The sequence below is a fragment of the Salmo salar genome, chromosome 06, assembly GCF_965601325.2.
Source record: "Salmo salar chromosome 06, fSalSal1, whole genome shotgun sequence".
Lineage (NCBI taxonomy): Eukaryota > Metazoa > Chordata > Actinopteri > Salmoniformes > Salmonidae > Salmo > Salmo salar.
In genome coordinates this window covers 50685537-50710149 of record NC_138296.1, presented here as the reverse complement: position 1 = coordinate 50710149, position 24613 = coordinate 50685537, and the positions used below count along the sequence as shown (strand labels likewise).

The 24613-nt window shown below is 42.3% G+C and overlaps 1 protein-coding gene across 1 annotated transcript; it reads right to left on the bottom strand.

The window, feature by feature from the left end:
• Nucleotides 1-9314: 9314 nt before the first annotated feature.
• Nucleotides 9315-20090, bottom strand: fam20cl (family with sequence similarity 20 member C, like). The gene is made up of 10 exons (XM_014204550.3): nucleotides 19816-20090; nucleotides 19442-19620; nucleotides 14911-14989; nucleotides 13090-13182; nucleotides 12836-12951; nucleotides 12281-12461; nucleotides 11869-11978; nucleotides 11518-11599; nucleotides 9802-9861; nucleotides 9315-9614 (listed from the first exon to the last, which is right to left on the bottom strand). The coding sequence occupies exons 1-10, from the start codon at nucleotides 20019-20021 to the stop codon at nucleotides 9362-9364; spliced, it is 1359 nt and encodes a 452-aa protein (XP_014060025.3). The 5' UTR covers nucleotides 20022-20090; the 3' UTR covers nucleotides 9315-9361.
• Nucleotides 20091-24613: the final 4523 nt, after the last annotated feature.

Here is a 24613-nt window from a genome sequence, read left to right as displayed (position 1 = left end):
AGTTCTGTGCAACTTCCGGCTCACGTTTACTGTGAACACTGAGACTGTGTCTGCTTTAAGTTACAGTTTTAACAGTGGTTAAGTAGGCTACTGTGGCTATTTGATCATAATGTACAGTTTGAAAAAGGATGTGATCAAATGATGCTTCGGACATCATTGATGACATACTTCTTATAAAGTGATACAGGCACCGACACACTGCTTTGAAGTAAACTGCTTTTCGATGTCAACGCAAGCACTGGAGCTCCGGTACAAAAATGTAATATCACTAATAATTAAGGCCACTAATAATTAAGTGCATTTGGAAAGTATTCTGTCCTGTTGGAAGGTGTTCGCCCCACTCTGATGTCCCGAGCGGTTTTCATCAAGGATCTCGCTGTACTTTGCTCAGTTCAGCTTTCCCTTGATCCAGACTAGTCTCACACTCCCTGCCACTGAAAAACATCCCTACAACATGATGCTGCCACCACCTGGATTGGGCCAGGTTTCCTCTAGACGTGATGCTTGGCATTCAGGTGAAAGATTTCAATCTTGGTTTCATCAGACCAGAGAATCTTGTTTCTCATGGTCTGAGTCCTTTAGGTGCCTTTTGGCAAACTCCAAGTGGGCTGTCATGTGCCTTTTGCTGAGGAGTGGCTTCCGTCGGCACAGTAAAACATATACAGTATGTACCAGGTATGCGCCGGGTGGCGTCTCTACGGGGGGGTACTGTCACGCACTGATCTGTTTCACCTGTCTTTGTGCTTGTCTCCAGCCCTCTCTAGGTGCCGCACATCTTCCCCGTATCCCCTGTGTTCTCTGTTTGTCTGTTGCCAGTTCGTTTTGTTCGTTCATACCTACCAGCGTTTTTCCCTTGCTCCTGTCTGTGCTTTAGTGCTTGTTTTCTAATTTCCCGGTTTTGACCATTCCTGCCTGACCTGACCCTGAGCCTGCCTGCCATCCTGTACCTTTGCCCCACTACTCTGGATTACCGACCTCTGCCTGACCTGACTCTGAGCCCGCCTGCTGTTCCGATGCCTTACACCCTCTTTCGATTATTGACCCCTGCCTTCCATGACCTGTCGTTTGCCTGCCCCTGTTTAAAGAATATACTTTTGTTTCTTCAACACTGTCTGCACCAGGGTCATACCTTAAAAAGTGATAACAATAAAGAGTTGTTAACAACAAAAGGTTATTTCATGTGGCAACCCTGCAATTCAACCGGCAAAGATGTCATGTCTCGTAGTTGTTCTGTGGAGGGAAAGGTGCGTTGCTTGGAGTCATTATGATACCATACCTGCCATGAGGTACCGGTATTTCATCCCCAATGATGGTCACTTGCTAAAAGACAAACATGTCCATTTTAAGTCCATTTCAAGTCTTCGCTTAAACAAAAATACAGTGTATTGATGTAAACATGATGATAACAGTTAGTTTCATTCAGCTTGATTGTTCTCCTTCTATTTGAGGTGCCATGCTCAGTACTCTTACAGTTGCCAGAACATACTTGACTTAGTTTTATATTTATGTTTACATTATGATAAGACTTATATGTAGATCTGTTTCAATGACTTATTCTGTGAGATTTTGTTCCGAAAGTCTCAACTTGAAGTAGCCAATCACAAATGTCTGTTGGAGACTAGGATAGCAGCAAATAGGGTGCACCCTTAACCTGTATAAAAGCGATACTCTCCCACTCACTGTCCATGTTCACTTCCTCATTGAAGAGCTCTACGCGACTGGTTCTCGATTTTCTCCACTTACCAAAGTGGTCAGAGAGCATTTCGTATTATTCTGTACGTAAATCCTAGACACTTCATTTAGTATGATATGTTACGTTTCATATTATATGTATTGATTTGTGGATGTCCATCATCCATTTCGTATGATATGAATTACAATTCACATGAGATAGAATGCAATTGCAATTCGTACATTATGTTACGAATTGTGGCTAACGTTAGCTAGGTGGCTAACACTAACGTTAGCTAGCACTATGGGTCAGGGTTAGGTGTTAAGGTTAAGGTTAAGCTTAAGGTTAGGAGTTAGGTTAAAGGGTTAGGGTTTGGTGAAGGGTTAACTAAAATGGTACATTTTAGGGTTGGAGGAAGGGTTAGCTAAAAGGGTTAGGGGAAAGGTTAGCTAACATGCTAAGTAGTTGCAAAGTAGCTAAAAAGTAATAAGTAGTTACAAAGTTGGTAATTAGCTAAAATTGCCCATGATGAGATTTGAGCACGCAACCTTTGGAACAATAGATATTCATGTTATATGCCCGCTCATCCACCCCAACCAACCAACCACCTTCCTTTTGTTTTTGCCTTCTATCTTATGTAACCATACCAAAGGTAACATATCATACTAATTTGAGTGTCCTGGATTTATGTTTACTATGTTACATATAGTCTATGAGACTAGTCTGACTCAATAGTTCACAGGCAACCTGCAAGGTCCTCACTGCTGGGGACTTCGGACACCCTTGTGAGGCTGAGTAGTACCTTATTTTCTGTAGAAATGCAAAAAATGTTTTACCTCTGCTAGCTATCTTCACCGCTAGCTATTGGGACTTGGTTAGGCCATCAGTGGCTGATGATAACTTGGCTAGCTCCCTGGGAATAGTTTAAATGCAGATTTTAGAATATTAACATGAAAATCTGTCGCCAATTGGATGGAAACCTAGCTATTGAGGCACAAACTTTAGAAAATCTCCAGCCCAGCAGATGCTACCATCCCCCGGTTTCACACCTCTGGCCCTGGCTACTGTGTTGCTAGGGGGTTGCTTAGGGCCCTTCCAGAACACTCTTCCCTGGCTAGGGTCATGTGACTTGGCCAACAAATCATAGGCTTTACCTGGTGGGGATCTCAAACCTCCAACACAGTCTGCGCTTCAGTTGGACACAGGGGTGCAGAGAGACAACAGGTCAGAAGAACTCTGCACCACCTCAACACTGGACCCTTCCTATAAGGACAATCCTCCACTCTGGACTTCCCAACCATGTGTTAGTGATTATATGGTTAGTGACGCACTATCAATAACTAGTCTCCTCTTCTTGTTTGCTGTGTGTGCCTGTCTGTTTCGGTTTGGCAATAAAGTATACGTTGTATCCCTATCTCCTGCTGGTCATTATCAGTCCTCTTTCTGGGACTCTGGGACAGTTGCACGTATAATCGAAACCAGCAGCTCTATTGGAGACCACCACATGGTGGTGCTCTTCTTCACAAGCTAACTTGGCTAACTCGCTGCAAAGCAAACTAGCTTCGCAATTCTACCTGCAAAACGGTGGTATTGCTTGTGTAGAAAGAAACCCTCTTTCTACCTCTCGGTCACCTCCGGCTAGCTACTGTAGCTAGCTAGTGGGACTCGAGTAGCCCACGCGGCGAGGCTCCAGGCTAACTGACCACACAATTCTACCTGCAACACGGTAGCTTTGCTAGCTCTCCCCCTCACCTAGTTAACCTGCATTCAGTCTCAGGCACTAACTAGACCGCAGACACAGTCACAAGGCTCTGCGGTCGCGGGAGTAAGCTAACCTAAGGGGTTAACACTATCCTATCCCAACCACTCTAGCTAAACACTGAGCTAGCTACAGCACACCTTTGGGTAGCTGTTAGCTAGCTAACGCATCTCAACCCCGTGGCTATAGCGTTCTCTACTGTGCTAACCACTACTATTATTCAAAGTTTTAACATTTTTACTGCATAAGGGCTATCCCTGATGCAGTAAAACAATTTAACATTGAATAATGAAGTAAGCTTTATACAACATAATTTTGAGCGTGAACCCATTACACCTCTTTATTTGTCTCAATTCACAGGTTTGGGGAGCGTGCTGCATTCTGTCTCAAGAGGGCTTCCTCACTGGGATGGGAGAGCCGGTTTGCCCATAGGTCTTCACCCATGGGACCTTGCACCTTTCTACTTTAATTCCATACCATCTCCGTGCCTCTGAAATTTAGGCTTGCACTTTGCCCCACAAGCCCGTCTTGATAAAAATGTATAAATATAAAAATAAGTCGTGACAGGGAGTAGGCATGCAGCTGGCTTAATGTTTAAAAAGAGCCTGACCTCTGACTGGCAGCTGTAGTGTCGCCGGTCGGGATGTGAATGGCAGGAGCATGGCTGCCTTTGACAAAGCGACATATTGCGAGCGCCTTGTGAATGAGGCGATGGCCAAAACATATCCAGAGTGCTCATTGTTAACTGGGCAGTCACACCTCTGTCAGCCGATTCTCTGGAACGCGTCCTATGGTCATGCGCCTTTGGGCAGCTCCTACCGACCCCATTGCTAGCTCGTTAGGGCATTGACCAGAGATGGGCAGTATCTCTGTTACAAGTATTTGAAATATTTATTTCCACTACTTCTGAGTATTTGTATTACACTGTGCTGATCTATACTCCAATGTATTTTGTAACAAGATACTTTTGATAGCTGTAATTTGTATTTTCTAAATATAAAATACTTTTCTATACCATTTTTTATAGCAGTAAAAAATGTTTTGCCCCCTTTCACCCTGCATTGGTAACAGAACTCTGATTGCACTATGGTGTGATAAGAGTGTCTGCTAAATGAACTAAATATAAATGTATATGTACATTTGTTTTATTTTATTTATTTTTATTTAACCTTTATTTAACTAGACAAGTCAATTAAGAACAAATCCTTATTTACAATGATGGCCTACCTAAAGGCAAAAGGCTTTCTGCAGGGACAGGGGGCTGGGATAATATATATATAAATAAATAAATATCGGACAAAACAAACACATCACGACAAGAGAGACAACACAACACTACATAAAGAGAGACCTACAGTAAAACAACATAGCAAGGCAGCAACACATGACAACACAGTATAGTAGCAACACAACATGATAATAACATGGTAGCAACACAACATGGTAGCAACACAACATGGTACAAACATTATTGGGCATAGACAACAGCACAAAGGGCAAGAAGGTAGAGACCACAATACATCACGCAAAGCAGCCACAACCGTCAGTAAGAGAGTAATAGGCTGACCACATCACATTGCAAAATATATTTAGAAATCTATGTTATTCAATAATTGCACCCACACTGCTTGCACGCGCCAACGAGCGTCTGCGTTGCCAAAGGATAAAATAGAAATCAGTTCTATTTCTGAAGCAGATCGCACTGCAAGTTCTGCCTCTCCCATCTCCACTTTGGTTTATAGAAGCAGGTACCCACGTGCCATCTCCTCATTGGTTATACCCACTTGGGTGACAGAAAGACGAATGAGGTCAGTGGTGGTAATGCACCTAATTTATGAAAGTTGCCAATCGCAATATAAAGTCAAGAGAAGAAAAAGCCTGGAAGGAAGAGAGATGACTAGAAACGATTCGGTTGACCATTTTATGTGTGGATTAATTGGCGGAGTAGAGGACCTTGTGCATTTCAGGTAAAAAAACTACTCAATGTTTATATCCCAGGACAAATTAGCTAGCAACAGCAAGCTAGCTAAATTGGAGAAATTAGCTAGCAAGTGCAAGCTAACTAGCTAAATTGCCATAAATGTTTAATGCTTTTTGACATGTCCCCAAATTAATATAATTGGTTCAGAGTTTGTTTTCATATTTTAACCTGCGTGTCCTGATCACATTTGGTTTTGGGGGACAAAATAAATGTATGCACGATGGCGCACGCGCGCAGCCGGTTTGGGTTCCGTGTTAGCCCTTGGCAACGCAGACACTCGTGGGCGCACGTGAGCAGTGTGGGTGCAATAATTCAATAACATAGATTTCTAAATTTATTTTGCAACGCTTGCATCGCAGTCAGCCTGTAAGAGTGTCCAATGAAAAATTGCAAAGCATGCTGAGTATTATTCTAATGAGCTACTGTCACGTCCTGACCAGTAGAAGGGGTTATTTGTTATTGTAGTTTGGTCAGGGCGTGGCAGGGGGTGTTTGTCTGTGTGTTTTGGGGTTTTTGGGTTATGTTCTATGTTCTTCTATTTCTATGTTTATTCAAGGGTATCTATTTCTATGTTGGAATTGTTTGGGGTTGGTCTCTAATTGGAGGCAGCTGATCTCGTTGCCTCTGATTAGAGACAATATTTAAGTAGTTTTTTTTTTTCATTGTGTTTATGGGTGGTTTATTTATGTTTAGTTGTCTAACCTGACAGAACTGTGGGCTGTCGTTTTTGTTTCTTTGTTTATAGCATTCTTAGTTTAATAAATACAAGATGAGCACTAACCACGCTGCGCCTTGGTCTACTCCCTTCAACAGCCATTACAGCTACGCCTCAAAACAAGGCCAATAATAATACCCAGTGTGCTTTATGGTTTATTTTGGATCATTTTCATATATACATGTACATTTTGGTAATTTAGCAAACACTCTTATCCAGAGGGACTTGCTCAAGTAAGGTAGATAAACAACATATCACAGCAAGTAAAACATTTCTGTAACCGTTATTGAGAATGTTGCTATTCAGTCAGCCTACCTGCTAACGTATTCCTGCACTTTAAAACACAAAGTAAATGTATTTTAAATTAAAAATAAATAAATACAAGCATATGTAGTCTTATTTTGATACGTTGATCTTTCTATGTATTTTGTAATTGTATTATGTAATTGTTGCCATTCCCTGGCATTGACATTAACATGGTCATCCTACAACCAACCCTCTGTTATTTCTCTTTTTAGGATGGCTATGTTTAAAGATTTCTCCTTGGCTGCTAGTCTGGCCATACTCTTTCTTTGAGCCCAGGGCAACCCCAAAAGCAAGCGTGTTGACTGTTCTCTTTCGACCCGCTGGTATATTTCTCCCCTCTCTGTGGTTTAGGATGACTGGTTATCTCTTAGTTGTACCATGGGAGTCTTTTTGACCTCTTGCCCGCCCAACGTTGGGGAGTAGTGAACTACATGTAGTTCAACTAGTAATTTAACTATATTTTGCAGTAGCTTGGTGGTAGTTTAACTAAATTAAAATCTAGGTAGTGTTTTCAGTAGTTAATACATGTTTTGGCATGAGTAGCTAAGTACTGAAATTCTATTAAATATGGGTGAAGTAGCCAATCATTTCCTTTCTTTTTTGGTATCAGACATGCCTAATTCTCACTTGAAACACAGTTTTTGTATTTAATAGGCTAAATTACATATTCTGTTAACATACAGTATGACCCCAAAGTGAGACTTTTGGAACGAAATTCCACTTGTGAAATATGTACTTAACTCATAATATCAGAGTACCTGGGTAATGTAAATAACCTTGAGATTTACAACATTTTGTAAAAAAAAATGGACAGAAATCTAAGTCTATAGACTCACCTCGGGTGGAACGGCAGCCCAGGCAGACAGCTCTGCAGGTGAAAGATAAGACACAGATAGACACTATAAACTCCAGCAGGGAGAAAACAGCCAAAGCACCTGAAATTCCCTGTGACCTACGCTTTAGACAGAGAGGAACAGGAAACAGCAATGAACTACACTACACCACCATTTTGGAGCAATTATGAACACTTTGTGAACTTTCACAGTTTCAATGTGGACTAAAATGAATTATAAACTAACTTTATAGCAGTTATCTACCTTACTATTGCTTGGCGATGTCACATATAGGCATAATTTAAATGAGCCTAATAAAAAATATTCAACACTACAATATAAAAGATTATAGATGATAAATACCCCTTTATCAATAGACAAATATCTTCTGACCAATGAAAGTTAAAAAGGAATATGCATTTGGTATATACCCAGTACTGTTGACAGACATAGTATGGATTATGGTATGGATAGTCACAGTACAACATGATTCCAGCACTGTCTAAAGAATGGAGGATGATGCCAGTAAGAGCAGTAACCGTGGTGACAACATTTATTCCCAGGGAGCCTTTCACCTAAGGGACAGAGAGAGAGAGCAGAAAGAAGACATGGGAATGGGTTGTGGAAGAACATTTCTGAAGAATAAAATGCAATACCGAATTCACTGTGTTATTATTCCTTATCATTGTTATTACAATTCTTTAAAGGGGCAATCCACAGTCAATGCCAGTGCCCACCCCACTGCTTGTGTTTTGGGAGGAAAACAAGCAGGATGAACAAAAACATGAGGGCCTATTGTACAGTAGGTTCTATGTCTTCAAATAGAGTGGAACTCTATTCACTTAAAAGCATAAACTTTATTGAGAATAAAAAAGCTGCTACTGAGCTGATATTTGTTCAGTTTGTTGTCAGCGGCAACAGTGAGAGAGGCTGGAACTACATACTGAGAAGGAACAAGGAAGATGTTATTCAAGGCTGTGTCCTAAATGGCTCCCTATTTCCTACATAGTGCACCGTATGAATACTGTATCCATATGCCCTACATAGTGCACCATATGAATACTGTATCCCTATTCCCTACATATATGCACTATATAGGGAATACTGTGCCATTTGGGACACATTGATTTCTATAGTATGACCAAAGTTCAAATTCAAGTTGAATTACTCCCACATAGAGTCAATACAAACTGAAATGCATGAGTGTATGAATGGCATAGGTCTATCCAAATACAGATACGTTGATAAAAGTAATTAGTTAAGACAAGTCATTATTTATAAAGCATTACGTGAAATGAAATATATATATTATTATGTCTGTGCGAGAAAAACAAAGTACAAAGCAGGAAATGCACTTTTTCTATTCTTCTATTACGTCAAACCAAAACATTTTTAAAACAGAAATTCTTACCTCCAGCGCTTTTGGATTGCCCTGCCCAGGAATCTTCTCAGCACTAAGGAGACCTTATGTCTCAGTGATGGGGAGACCATCAATTTGTCTGATCATCTGACTACTGTTTTTGTTTTCCTACCTTTTCAAGACATTCAGGTGAAATGTTAGGACATTGGGGTCCAGATAATGTAGGAAAACAAGCATACATAGACACACAAACACACTCACTCACACGTACACACACAGGAACCTGTATCAATGGTTTAATCTGTTGCTGTTGAAACAAAGAGGAGGTTGCTATGATTTTAATGTTCACCATAACTTCCTGATATACTGCATTCTCTTTCATGTGTGTGTGCATGTGTGTACGTGTGAGTGAGTGTGTTTGTGTGTCTATGTATGCTTGTTTTCCTACATTATCTGGACCCCAATGTCCTAACATTTCACCCTGAGTGCTGGCATTGTTGTGATCAAATGGCCTTGCTGTCTGAAAACTCTACTCCACCCTTGTAATGCTACAACACTTTAGCATTTTTTATTTCATAAGGCAACACACGCAGTTAAAATGTGCCATGCATGTATACAAATAATTAACTGATTGATTGATAAATACAATCATCTTATCATCAACCACAGCTGAATCCAATGATAGACATCTTGCAATGATGGTTTTGTAAATGGATGTTCAGTCTTAATTATTGTCTAGTGCCGGTATAAGTTAACATCATATCCCTGTAGGTCATCATGGATAACGTCATCATGGTGCTCCAGACAGGTGTGTACAGCCTGCAGGATGGTTTTCAGACGACGGTCCAGCACGGAGAGGTGTTGTTCAGAGAGGAGGGGGGCCACACTCTCCAGGGGATCCTGGGACAGAGACTCCCTCATGACATCACTCAGACGGAAGCCCGGGAGGGACAGGAGACGCAGACGCATGAGAGTGGAACGACGGATCCTGAGACAGAGAAAGAGATTTGGGCGAGAGAGAAGAAAAAGACAGAGAGGAGGACAAGGAGAGAAAGAGAGAGAGAAGGAAGACAAGGAGAAAGAGAAAGAGAACGAGAAGGAAGAGAGATGAGTCTCCTCTTGCACTTTTTTTCTGCTGCAGTTGTCCAGATCTTTATACAAGCTGATAGTTTTACCTGCAACACTGTCGTAAGGGCACCAATATGGAGGGTTCATCCACAGAATGACGCCCAAACCTAAAAATAACATAATTTCCACAATATTACATACCGATATAACAGTTATGTATAAACTACAACAACTTCAACATATGCACTGGTGACGCATCATTCAGGGCAAGTGAGGCACAGCCCAAGCACTGTCCGGCAGATGGCCCTGTTTTGCATGTAATTCTGGCATTAATTCATGACACAATATTATATCGTATCAGTTAGCAAACAATGTAAACAAAATAACTGCTCAAGTTAATATTTTATTTATTTATTTATTTCACCTTTATTTAACCAGGTAGGCAAGTTGAGAACAAGTTCTCATTTACAATTGCGACCTGGCCAAGATAAAGCAAAGCAGTTTGACACATACAACAACACAGAGTTACACATGGAGTAAAACAAACATACAGCCAATAATATAGTAGAAAAATAAGTCTATATACAAAGTGAGCAAATGAGGTGAGATAAGGGAGGTAAAGGCAAAAAAGGCCATGGTGGCGAGGTAAATACAATATAGCAAGTAAAACACTGGAATGGTAGATTTGCAGTGGAAGAAAGTACAAAGTAGAAATAGAAATAATGGGGTGCAAAGGAGCAAAATAAATAAATGAATAAATACAGTAGAGGAAGAGGTAGTTGTTTGGGCTAATTTATAGATGGGCTATGTACAGGTGCAGTAATCTGTGAGCTGCTCTGACAGCTGGTGCTTAAAGCTAGTGAGGGAGATAAGTGTTTCCAGTTTTAGAGATTTTTGTAGTTCGTTCCAGTCATTGGCAGCAGAGAACTGGAAGGAGAAGGCATACTCAACTCCTCCATGTCATATCATTGTTTTGGTAAATTTTCTTTGAGTAAGGCAGATCCAGAATGCAGCTGTTTCAGCCTCGCTCATGTGCCTTCTGTGGCGGAGGGGCAGCCAGAGAAAGCACAGAGTGTAGGCGTTGTTGATCTTCTCTGGTTGCGCGTGATTGGCTCAGGGTGATGTCACTTACAACACCGCAGCACCTACTGGGAGAGCTCACTGATGACCAGGCAGCTTCTGCCCCTTGGGTGCTGCCATAGAGTTAAATTGGCAGTGCCCGTCCAAGAAGGCTCAAGGTCTTTTGCCACAGATAAGTCTACATCTTTTCTCCAGTGATTGGACTGACATGTGTCAACTTCATTGTTTACCACATCTTCTTGCCAGCTGAAAAGTTATCATGAATCATGTTGACTATCTCCTAGCAAATCATTTTCAAGCTATGTAGAAAATGTACAGATAAAACATTTCGGTGCTCATCAGCCACTAAACATTGAAATAAGACCACCCGTTAAAAATACAGTAAGCTGGAAAAGAAGATTCAACTGTGGTTGGTGGTGAATAGAAGCAGTGGCTAACATCTGTTAACCACTGCTTTGTTGCTTTATTCTAAAACAGAGCGTCTTGGTAAAAGGCAGGCAGACACACTAAGAATGGTGTTTTGGCTGCGTTCCAATACTTTAATAATGTAGCAATATTGTAGACCCATGCTGAATTTGACTATGGGAAGTAAAGTGATCATAACTGAATGTTATAACGTTTGTGTCTGTAGTGGTTTCGATGCATATTAGCTTTTTTGATACATCCAATATTTGTATGTTAAAATCGCCACTGAACATACATTATAAGGTATTGATGGAAGGTATGGAAGGTATGGTACTCACGCCCTCCCGTTGTCTAGGTGCAGCAGGAAAGTGTCATTCCCAAACTTCTCAAAAGTCTCGTAGTGATGTCTGTCCATATTACCTTAGTAGGAATTAAAGCAAAACAATAGTTTATTGCTTTCTGTCTATTCAAAATCTGTTCCACATTATCAGTGGACTTAAGCCTTGGCACATTTCTAATATGGTCATGTGGGGAAATGTTCAGAACATTTTGTCATTCTTATGGGTATTGCCTCAGTGACTCAATAAAAAAATAAAGGTAGTGTGTTGAATTGTTACTGATTCAAGAATATTGGAATTACTGAAGTAGTAATAGTAGTAGAAGCTGTGTTGTTCAGTGTGCTTACTGACTCATGAGGAAGTCCAGAATGACCATGTCAATTAGATCCACCAGTCTGGTGCCTTGGCTGTATGGAGGAGTCTGTTTCACTGTGTCACAGTAATCTGGGTTCTTCTCCCATCTGAAACAGTAGCAGCTGCATGTGAGGTATGGACTCGAACACGTGTATGCTTTAGTCAAATGCACGGGTTATTCCCAGTGGGGGACAATATGATACTACTACACATTATTACATTGCACTGATTAGTTGAATTCTATCAATGCAATCCAAACTTTGAATTATACCTCCAACCCACCAGTTTGCCATCTACTGTACAGTATATAACCACTAATACAGATATATACTTCACATGGTTTCTTCACAACCCCTCCCATAGTTAGAGACCCCCAGGCAAGGGGCCCATTTCGGTACCCACTACCCACGGTGCCAGTTTGGTGCGGCTGTAGGAGCGCCTCCAAGGGGACCTCCAGGAGCGTCTTGGGGCCAGGGAGATGTCGGGCAGCATGGAGGCCAGGGACACCTCCAAGACGTGGGGTCGACCACACACTGGGTTCTCTGTGGAGCAGTAGTATTCACACTGGCCGTGGAAACACAAATTACCCACTGGGGGAGGCGGACAGAGAGAGAGAGACAAGGGGTTGGGTGAATAGTACAGTAAACTGACAAAATGCAAGTAGCAGGCCTACAGTGGACAGTTGTTGCCAAACATTTGGGGTCATAACCCATCTAAAAGCATTTAGAGCTTTTTCTTGTGACCAGTCATAAGCCCAGAACGAAACAGAAAGTAAACTGTAGCCCACCAGTGCAACCCAACCAACCATTTTGGAAACTCTGGACTAGCACATAGTGCAAGCCACTATACACACACAAGCTTAATAACAGAGAAGGAGGGACTTTTGGTTGCTATCTGTGCTGATTGGACACACCAGGAGAGTTAGATTTGATTATGAAAGCTGATTGGACCAACCGCCACACACCAGGAGAGGTGAAGAAGGTTCTGGATAGTTTGTGGTCTGTGGTGATAGCTCTGATCTCTGTGGTTACGTTGATGAGTCTACCTACCACTGGAGGGATTCTGCAGAAACCTAGTACCCTGAGAGAGGACACACACACACACACACACAGATAAAGAGAGAGAGAAATCAGTGGTAGCGATTTAGTAGTTATTTTCTTCTTTCTTTTGACACACAGATTCATCTCAGATAGGAGGTCCATATTTTATTGTTTTCACCTGTCTAGGTGGAAGGCAGCAATCTCTGCGTTGTGTCTCTCAAAGTCAGAGAAGTAGAACAGGTTGAAGTCTGTCTCTGCATCTCTCTCCTGCCTGCATAAAACACACACAGAACAATGTGATTTTTTCACCTCCAAAATAAGATTACTGTGACAGAGTAAGAGTGTTATGTGACTGATACAATAAAGTTGTATTGTTGTGTTGTATTGTATAGTATCATATCGCATTGTAAATCATATCGTATATCATACCATAGTATATCATATTGTATGCCATATTGTATTGTATATCATATTGTTCTTTGATGAACTGCAATGTGCCTTTACTATTGTCCAGGCTCAGCTCTGTCAGCTGAGGTTGCTCTTAAATGCTGATAAGACAAAGTTAATGGTTTTCATGAAATCTTAGATGAGACCATTAAAGCCAATTTATGCTTGATCTGAAAATGTGGTCGGAGGTGCCGTATGGAGGGTGTGACGCAATTGCAGACCCTCCGGAGGCATGCAGAGGTCAAATTGAGCTCTGTACTGCATTGCCGTGCGCTGCCCGAATTTTAACAATGCGGAAGGCTATATATTACTCTGCATTGACATGATTGGTTGACGGTAGGTGGGGCAGGAGGTCCAGTATAAACACAAACTTACTTCCTTGACAACAGCTCTGCTCTGCTTTACGAAGTGCAAGAAGTATAAATACCCTGACTTCTGCAGAGGCCGTGTCGCAGTAAATGCTGTATGGCCACTGCAGATGTCGGATTGACCACGCAGAGCCTTTTAGACTCTTCCATGTATAGTCACTATGCAGGACAAGCAAATAGAAAGGGTATCAACTTACAAGTACTTGAGTTTCTTGTTAGATCAGTGGTTCACATCTAAACCCCACATTGAGGGTCTTGTGAAAAAGCTCAGGCTCAAATTGGGGATTTATTTTCAAAATAAGTCGTGTTTTTCTTTAAAAGTGAGAAAAATACTTGTTTCCGCCACCTTCTTGCCTGTAATTAACTATGGTGACAACTTGTACATGTTTGCCCCTGTGGCATCATTACATATGCTGGACACCGCTGAGGTTTGTTACAAACTCCAAAGCCTTTCCTCATCCCTGCAAATGTTTCAGTCTTATCTTATCCTTATCCATCTTATCCAGAGCAACTTACAGTAGTGAGTGCATACATTTTCATACTAGTCCACCGTGGGAATCAAACCCACAATCCTGGCGTTGCAAGCGCCTTGCTCTACCAACTGATCTACACGGACTGTACCCTCTATATGAGAGTGTGCTGGCCTTCCTTAGCTCTTTGGAGACTAAGTCATTGGTAAGTTTTTATTTATAAGGCCATGCTAAGACTGCTCCCATTTTACCTGTGTACATACATTGTCCAGCAGATTAATGACAATTATCGCCTATGCTCACAGGACAGTATCTCTTTGATGGTGCCTATTGCCTGTGGAGAGCTAGGTAAAAAAGTGTTCCAGTACTCTGCCCTCTCTACTTGGAATGAGCTACAAAATGACTTGAAACTACAGGAGTTCGTCTCCTTAAATTATTTTAAAGCTAGGGTAAAAACTATGGTGGAAAATTATTTAAGGGGTGGTCAGTTGAAACACTCCAATGTGTCTGTTAAATGTATTAGCTGATGTTTTTAAACTGTAGTGCTTTGTGATTTATGTTGTAAATGTTGACAATTTGTGTGCTGCTTTTTCGGCCAGGTCTCTCTTGCTAAATAGATGTTTAATCTCAATGAGATTAACCTGGTCAAATAAAGGTAAAATAAATAAATATCATATATCGTATCATATATCATATTGTATTGTGCATTCTAACCTCATGGGTTTGAGGAGGGCCTGTCCGTAGTTGGGGAATGACATGATCAACTTGAGCTGGGTACCCCCACTCTTCTGCACTGAAACATACATAACAGACAACGCACCAACGTCACCATAATAATCTCACACCAGCATGCAGACCCTCAGAACACACAGACATATCACTTATAGTACATTAAAACACATGAAAGTCACAGGGTCTCCACAACATTCAAAGGAAATACACCATAGGTACTGGTCATTGACTGCACTGATGGTGTTATTTTGGTAATAGTACAGTATTTCTAGTGGATTTTACATAAATGCAGTTACCCCAGTTCTCCACAGGGTGTCCTCATTACATAAAGTACAGAATGTGGCTGAACATCAAAAACTGTCTGGTATCATTAGTGGTGATTCTAGAATCTAGGGACTTTAGAGAGGAGGAGGAGTAAGAAGAAGAGGAAGATGAGGAGGAGTATATGAAACGTGGCTATGGGCCAGCCCACACACAAGCTGATTATTGCGGAATCTTTTATGCTCAACACAATCTCCATACAGTATTCAAAGTGTATGTGTGTATGCGTGTGTTTGTGTGTGAGCATATGTTTGTGTGTGTTTATATGCGTGGATGTGTGAGTGGGATTTTTTATGATCAGTGCAGGATTATATTGACTGACCTCAGAACAAAAGATCAGAGGAGCTGGAGATTTTGATTATCTGGCTTTCAAGTTTCTACTCTGATTGTTTCTTTACTGTCATCCATTTGCTGATGTTCTAGTTCGGTGTAATCACTTTGTGTATTTTGCAGTTTAAAGACTTATAATTGCTTTCAGTGGTTTTAGATTTTATTCTCACAGTCTATGGTTGATTGGTTAGTGTTTAAGAATTGCTTTTGGCTTTTGTTTGTTTCTTTAGATTGTGTGTTTAATTATTATACTCACTCACTCACTCACTCACTCACTCACTCACTCACTCACTCACTCACTCACTCACTCACTCACTCACTCACTCACTCACTCACTCACTCACTCACTCACTCACTCACTCACTCACTCACTCACTCACTCACTCACTCACTCACTCACTCACTCACTCACTCACTCACTCACACACTCACTCACTCACTCACTCACACACACACACACACACAAAACTCCCACTCCCCCTTCCCCTTCCCCTTCCCCACATGCTCAAACCCATACACAGTAGCCCAGCACACACAAAAATGCTGGGTTAAAAACAACCCTATTTGGCTTATTTGGTAAACTAGTGCTGGGTAAATATTGGACAGAACACACACTGGGTTAGTTTGACCCAGCCAGTTGGATCACGTTAATATGGATTATACAAACATGGGTTTATTTTACCATCAGTTGTTTTTTTTTAACCATTAGTTGGGATGACATAGCAGCTCCATAGGTTATTTTCAGGAGGCGTGGCCCATTAGAGACATGGGTTTCAGACAATTATTTTTGGCCACCTGTAATAGCAAATGTATTTCCTGTTCATCATGTTTGTACACTGCAAATTATAATTTTTTTGCACATGACATATTATAACATAAAATTCATAACATTATTATCTACATATCCCAACATTGAAATATCCATAGGGTCTTGGGAAACATTGACTAAAGTGTCAGTGTTCAACCTTAACATGAAATAACAACAAAGCAGATGAACCGGAATGACATTTACTTTCACGGGCGGCCAAAAATAACTATCTAAAAGCCACGCCCCTGCTAAGCCAATCCTCTAGTCTTCTGAGCTCACCCACTGAGTCATATCTCGATAACCCAGCACCAATAACCCATCACCCAGCACCAATAATCCAGCAGTTTTTAAAGAAAACAACCCAACTAAGTGACCCAACATTTGCAACCCAGCATGGTCAACCAAACAACCTAGCATTTTTAGAGTACTGCTACTTCCCTGTTTACATGTGATAAATAAACAAATGGATCCCAACCAAGGCTTCTGAACAGTCTCACAACAGACAGGATTTGAGGGCCATCAGACAATGTTTTACAGCCTCCCAGGGTAATCTCTTCATTCACTGTAATGCCAACTCTTTTGTGTCTCGTGTGTATGTGTGGGTTGAATGGGCCTGTGGACACAAAGCTAGGGTTAGGATTGGGGTTATGGCAAGGCTAAGGGTTGAGCCGGGGTGTGGGCATGAAGCTATGGTTAGGGTTATGGCTAGTGGTCTGTATAATTCAGGAATGGCATATATTGAACAAAAATATAAACGCAACATGTAAAGTGTTGGTCCCATGTTTCATGAGCTGAAATAAAAGATCCCAGAAATGTTCCATATGCACAAAATGCTTATTCTCTCAAATGTTATGCACAAATTTGTTTACATCCCTGTTAGTGAGCATTTCTCCTTTTCCAAGATAATCCATCCACCTAAAAGGTGTGGCATATCAAGAAGCTGATTAAACAGCATGATCATTACACAGCTGCACCTTGTGCTGGGGACAATAAATGGCCACTCTAAAATGTGCAGTTTTGTCACACAACACAATGCCACAGATGTCTCAAGTTTTGAGGGAGCATGCAATTGGCATGCTGACTGCAGGAATGTCCAACAGAGCTGTTGCCAGAGAATTTTATGTTAATTTCTCTACCATAAGCCAACTCCAATGTCGTTTTAGAGAATTTGGCAGTACATTCAACTGGCCTCACAACCGCAGACCATGTGTAGCCACACCAGCCCAGGACCTCCACATCTGGCTTCTTCACCTGCAGAATCGTCTGGGACCAGCCACCCGGACATCTGATGAAACTGTGGGTTTGCACAACTGAAGAATTTCTGCACAAATTGTCAGAAACCGTCTCAGGGAAGCTCATCTGCATGCTCATCGTCCTCACCAGGGTCTTGACCTGACCGCAGTTCGGATTCGTAACCAACTTAATTGGGCAAATGCTGACCTTTGATGGCCACTGGAACGCTGGAGAAGTGTGTTCTTCAGAGATGAATCCTGGTTTCAACTGTACCGGGCAGATGGCAGCGTATATGGCGTCGTGTGGGTGAGCGGTTTGCTGATGTCAACGTTGTGAACAGAGTGCCCTGTGGTGACGGTTGGGTTATGTTATCAGCAGGCATAAACTATGGACAACAAAAACAATTGCATTTTACTGATGGCAATTCGAATGCACGAGATACCGTGACGAGATCCTGAGGCCCATTGTCGTGCCATTCATCCGCCGCCATCACCTCATGTTTCAGCATGATAATGTACGGCCCCATGTTGGAAGGATCTGTACACAATTCCTGGTAGCTGAAAATGTCACAGTTCTTCCATGGACTGTATTCTCACCATTAAGCATGTTTGGGATGCTTTGGATCGAAGTGTACGACAGTGTATTCCAGTTCCTGCCAATATCCAGCAATTTCGCACAGCCATTGAAGAGGAGTGGGACAACGTTTCACAAGCCACAATCAACATACTGATTAACTCTATCCGAAGGAGATGTGTCACGCTGCATGAGGCAAAGGGTGGTCACACCAGATACTAATCAAAGGGCTACCCAGACCCCTCTTTTACGCTGCTGCTACTCTCTGTTTATTGTCTATGCATAGTCACTTTAACTCTACCTACATGTACATATTACCTCAATTACCTCGACTAACCGGTTCACTGTAAGGTCTACACCTGTTGCAATCGGCGCATGTGACAAATTTGATTTGATTTGATACTGACTGGTTTTCTGATCCACGCCTCTACCTTTTTTTAACAGATGCTTATCTGTATTCTCAGTCATGTGAAATCCATAGATTAGGGCCAAATGTATTTATTTAAATTGACTGATTTCCTTATTAGAACTGTAACTCAGTAAAATCTTTGAAATTGTTGCATGTTGCGTTTATATTTTTGTTCAGTGTAGTTTACTCCATGTCCAGTTCATGCTGATTGATTCAGAGTTGATCTCAACTCTGCTTACTAACACAGTCATCATCTTGTTTGTGGATTTTGGGCATCCCCTTGGGGTTGAAAGATAAAAGAGTACCATCACCATTTTAAGGCTCATGCATTTAACCCAACTGACTTAATAACTACAGTACTTTAGTTTGTTTAAAAGCAAGCTACAGTGGTGCCACAGGCTGTTGTACTGCAGACAGTCGTGTTTGAATTACAATATTTGTGGCTTAGTTTACTCAAAAAAGCTGGATAAATTAAAGGGATACTTCGGGATTTTGGTAATGAATACATAATCCTTTATGTACTTCCCCAGAGTCAAGTGAACTCCTGTATACCATTTTTAAGTCTCTATGTCCAATATGAAGGAAGTTCTAGGTAATTTTGTGCGCTAACGCTAACTAGCCTGCTAGTATCCTTCCAGTCATTGCGCTAACGCTAGCCTCAACCACCACAACCCTAACCCTAGCTTCCTGTCCACACCCCAGCTCAACATTAACCCTAGTCATAACCCAAACCCTAACCTTAACCTTAGCTTCACTATGTCCACACCCCGGCTCAACCCTAACCTTAGTCTTAATCCTAATCTTAGCTACATGTCCACACCCCAGCTCAACCCTCTCACCTGCGCTGAGGATGCGTTGTGTGGCCATCTGTTGAGTCACCTCGGCAACGCTAGGGTCATTCCTGTCATACAGCTCCCAGCGAGAGATCCCAAGGTGGTACCTCAGCCAGGCAGGGTGGGTGTCCGCACTTCTCGTCCAATTAGCTCGGTCATAGCCATCCTCCTCGCTGTCACTCTGCCTACATGGAAAGAGCAGGGGAAGATGAATGGGGAAACGGGCCAATTAAGCAATGGGTATCACAAATGTATGAGAAAAGTAATATGCTATGACAGAATGATATACTTTGTTGTTATCTAGAAAGCATTTTCTTCCCTCTTTAATTTTTCTACTTTGTTGTTACCAGTGGTCTTCCACTCCTCTTTCTCTCACTCACCACTCACTATCTTCACTGCTTTTGTCACTGTCCTCCTCCTCATCTTCCTCCTCACTGTCCCCTCCCTTGTTCTTTGGCTTCAACTTCAGCAGCCAATCGTCTTCCAGCAGATGTTTGCGTGGCAGGTTGTACAGCGGGTGGCTGAAGAGGGCCTCAAGCTTGGAGCGACTGCTGACCCGTTGACCACTGACCACTTTGGTGGCCATTTTGGTTTGAATCAGCTTTTTGTCCTTCTCCTTTTCATTGACAATGTTGAATGAGGCCTCCACCTTGTGGTCTATGTGGGCGGCCATTTTGGTAAAGTCTCCATTCATGCGACTTACTGGTAATTTGTGTGAGCTGCTTTGTGAGGAAAGGGAGTGAGATCTCCCCTGTTTTCCAAGGGGAATAGTTCCAGGAAAAGACAAAGAGGAGGAGGAGGAGGAGGAGGGGGGGATAACGCAGGATGTTTGGAGGACGGAGAGACAGAAGAGGGCCAGGATGAGGTGGAGAGCCAGGGACAGACATGTCAATACCAAACAGACGGAATGAGAGAGACGACGCACGCCCTGCCTCGCCATGCTGGGAGAGAGTGAAAACATAAATTCACATTTCCTCCAAATATAATCTGCTTTATAATATTCAAAACTCTGAAGAAGGTAGTTGTTGAGTCAAGAGTCATAACAGATTAACAGGCATAAAGGAGACAAAGGGAAATGTGACAGTCATAGCTGGGCAAGCAGGCGGACAGACAGACAGAAAAGACAGCCAGCCAGCTATCCAGCCAGACAGCCAGTATTCCTGGTGCTTCAGAAAGAGACAGACAGCTATCCGGCCCACCAGCCAGCTATGCAGCCAGCCAGCCAGCCAGCCAGCCAGCCACCAGACAGCCAGCCAGCTATCCAGCCAGCCAGCCAGAAACAGCCAGCCAGTATTCCTGGTGCTCCAGAAACAAATCTAACAATCTCCTCTCCCCATCAAAGCACAGACACAATGTGATTCCAGTTAGCTACCCTGAGAATCAAGCACCGCTAAAGAGAATCAATATATTATTGAAGGCCCACTGCTCCAACATTCACAGTATGAAGCAGCAGCAGGATGGCTAATGTATTACTTACTTTGTTTTTTCACAATGTGCCAAGAAGTTGTGAGACTCTCTCTTCCTCTCTGGATCCTCAATAAATGTGACAGGGCAAAATTACACTTGTAGTACATTTTCATTTTGTCAATTTTTTTCCCCTTTCTCTCCCTGACAGACAGCTGATAGTGATCCTGTTATCTGTGTGGTCACGCTAGTTCAAACAGAACAGAGGGAGTAGCCAGGTTAGAGTGACCGGGATGGACGTTACAGTGAGGAGGGGACATTCATACACATTACCCCTTTATTTTAGGATTTGTTTTTTAGAACACCAGATACTTTCAATAGAAATACATATCGTAATGTGTAATTGGATTGAATTGTAGATGGGATTTATTACACAAGACAAACACACACCGATACAGACACACACACACTCTGACGGGTCGTCACCCACTGGCTCTCATTCTCTACTGACTGGTTCTCATTCTCTATTTTCAGCCTCATTAGTCTACAGCCTCAGCCCTCCGTCTACTGAGCTTGCATGCCAAATGGCACCCTATTCCTTATATAGTGCACTACTTTTGACCACCAGTGCCCTCCCTCCAGAAACAGACACACACATGCACACCCACACAGATGCGCGCACACACACACACACTCAGATTCACATGTTTGTAGAGTGTTGTAGTAACATACTGTAGTAGTATTACTTCACAAAGCACCCATGAGCACAGACCAAATCAAATATTTGTACTCCTTCTATCCCCCTCCTCTCTTCTCTCAGCTTCATCCATCTCACCTCAATTCCCACGCTCCCCCTTTCCTTTTACCCTCCCTCCAGCTCTCTTACCTGCTGATAAATGCATTCCTTATCTACCTCTATCCCTTTAATTCCTTCCCGCCATCCCTGATTATTTCCGGATGGGGCCAGTTTATTCCTCAGCATGCAGTACAAAGTTGCTGTTAGTGAAACACCATAGCTATGAGAGAAATTACATGCATAATGCATATCATGGTACTTGTAGGCTGTTCCCTATAGATGTTCATAGATGAATTTTAACCTGAGGTATTTTGTACCGAAAGTGTTGAGAGAAAAAGAGCTAGCGTAAATATATTTATTGGTGTATGTATGCTTGTTAAATGCACTTATAATGATGATACATTAAAATAATGTTGTTGTATTCTCTCAGTGTCTCTCGATCTCTCTCCCTGGCACACACACACACACAGACACACACAGACACACACACACACACACACACACACACACACACACACACACACACACACACACACACACACACACACACACACACACACACACACACACACACACACACACACACACACACACACACACACACACACAGAGAGACAGACATACAGATCAAAGCTTCAAAGACCGTCCTGTTTCCCTCAAAGCAGTTAATGTAGGTTGCTTGGAAACTACCCAGAATTCTCACCATAATTGTTTGTTACTTCAAACCAAAAAAAAGAAAGGCATGGTACAAGAACAACGTTGACCCAGTCGACTAATGTGTTGCACCTCACTGCCGTGGCAGACTTACTTATGCAGTGTTGAGACAGAGAGAGGAAGAGAGGGAGAGTGTTTCTTGTTACAGATGGTGGGTGAAGTGATGGCGTGGCCAGCAGAGAGATGAGGGTAGAGCTCTTTGATGGCAGAGTCACTGTGGGTTGCGCTGCTGGTTCAGTTACTCACTGGCTACCAATGAATATTTAATTTCAATCGAGATGAGAGAGAGAGCTGGATGGAGAGCGGGATGGAGAGCGGGAGAACTGGATGGAGAGCTGGAGAGCGGGATGGAGAGCTGGATGGAGAGCGGGATGGAGAGCGGGATGGAGAGCTGGATGGAGAGCGGGATGGAGAGCTGGATGGAGAGCTGGAGAGCGGGATGGAGAGCTGGAGAGCGGGATGGAGAGCGGGATGGAGAGCTGGAGAGCGGGATGGAGAGCTGGAGAGCGGGATGGAGAGCGGGATGGAGAGCTGGAGAGCGGAATGTGGAGAGAGGGATGGAGAGCTGGAGAGAGTGTGAGAGGAGAGGGAGAGCTGGAGAGAGTGAGAGGAGAGGGAGAAATTAAGAGAACGTAAGAAAAAAAGAGATGGAGTGAGGGGAAATATCATGCATGGGAAATGAACAGCAAGAGGGGACACGTGGAATACCAAAACATAGTGCTGCTAACGTGTTAATGTGTCATGATAAGACTGATCCAGAGATTCCACACACATAGCCACACACACGCACACAGTTAAATAATCCCTGTGTAATCCTGCATCCCGGCATTCCAAAAGGACTGTCATCCTTATCCTACCCTCATAATGCCTTTTTTCTTTAACTCCCTAACTCTTTTTCTCCATCAATCCATCCCCTCTCCCTCTTTCTGTTCCGAGGCAACAGCTTGTGGGATAGCACAGTGCTAATCCTCCCTGTCTCCCACTGGGACAATCTGTCACTGGCTATAGAGGAAGAGAGAGAGAGTGTGTGTAAGTCAGTGTGTCAGACTGTGTGTGTTGGTGAGAGAGAGACTGGAGGAAGTAGAGGGAAAATAGGAGGGGGAGGCCCCCACATTAAAAAACACCTACAGTTTTTTATAGAATACTACAGTACTTACTATAGAATTATATATACTGAACAAAAATATAAATGCAACATGCAACAAATTCAAATATTTTATTGAGTTACAGTTCATATAAGAAAATCAGTCAATTGAAATAAATTCATTAGGCCGTCAAATGACTGGGCAGGAGTGCACCCACTGGGGATCCAGGCCCAGCCAATCAGAGTGAGTTTTTCCTCACAAAAGGGCTTTATTACAGACAGAAATACTCCTCAGGTCCTGGATAGGTGTGGTTACACGTGGTAGGCCGGTTGGACGTACTGCCAAATTCTCTAAAACGGCGACAGCTCTGGTGGACATTCCTGAGTCAACATGCCAACTGTAAAACTTGAGACATCTGTGGCATTGTGTTGTGTGACAAAACTGCACATTTTATAGTGGCCTATTATTGTCCCCAGCACAAGGTGCACCTGTGTAATGAGCATGCTGTTTAATCAGCTTCTTGATATGCCACCTGTCAGATGGATGGATTATCTTGGCAAAGGAGACATTTGCACTAATAGGGATATAACCAAATTTGAGAGAAATTTGTGCATATAGAAAATGTCTGGGATTTTTTATTTCAGCTCGTGAAACATGGGACCAACACTTTACATGTTGCGTTAATATATTTTTGTTCAGTGTAGTAAACTGTAGTATACTTTAAAATAATATATTAAAAATAATAGTATCCCTCGATGTGTAGTACTTACTATAGACTTTTGTAGTATACTAGAGAATACTATAATAAATACAGCAGTATTATCCAAAGAAAAAAACACTGTAGTAAATACTACAGTAATGTCTGCAAAAACACTACAGTGAATACTGTAATATTTATACCATAGTATACTATAGTATTTTTTCATGTGGGGGGATAGAGATGGAGAAAGGCAAGGGAGCAAATTAGAGAAAGCAGAGGCAGAATGAAGACCTGAATGGGAAAGAGAGAAAGAAAAACAATATTATTTTGGTCCAGCTGAATAGACAGACAGAGGGAGAAATGAGACTAAGGCAGAGAGAGCAACAAATAAAAAGGAAGACATGAGGGAAACGGATGACTCAGGGAGAGAGAGCGAGAGAGACTAGAGGGTTCTGGGAATCTAGGATGATTTAGAAGAG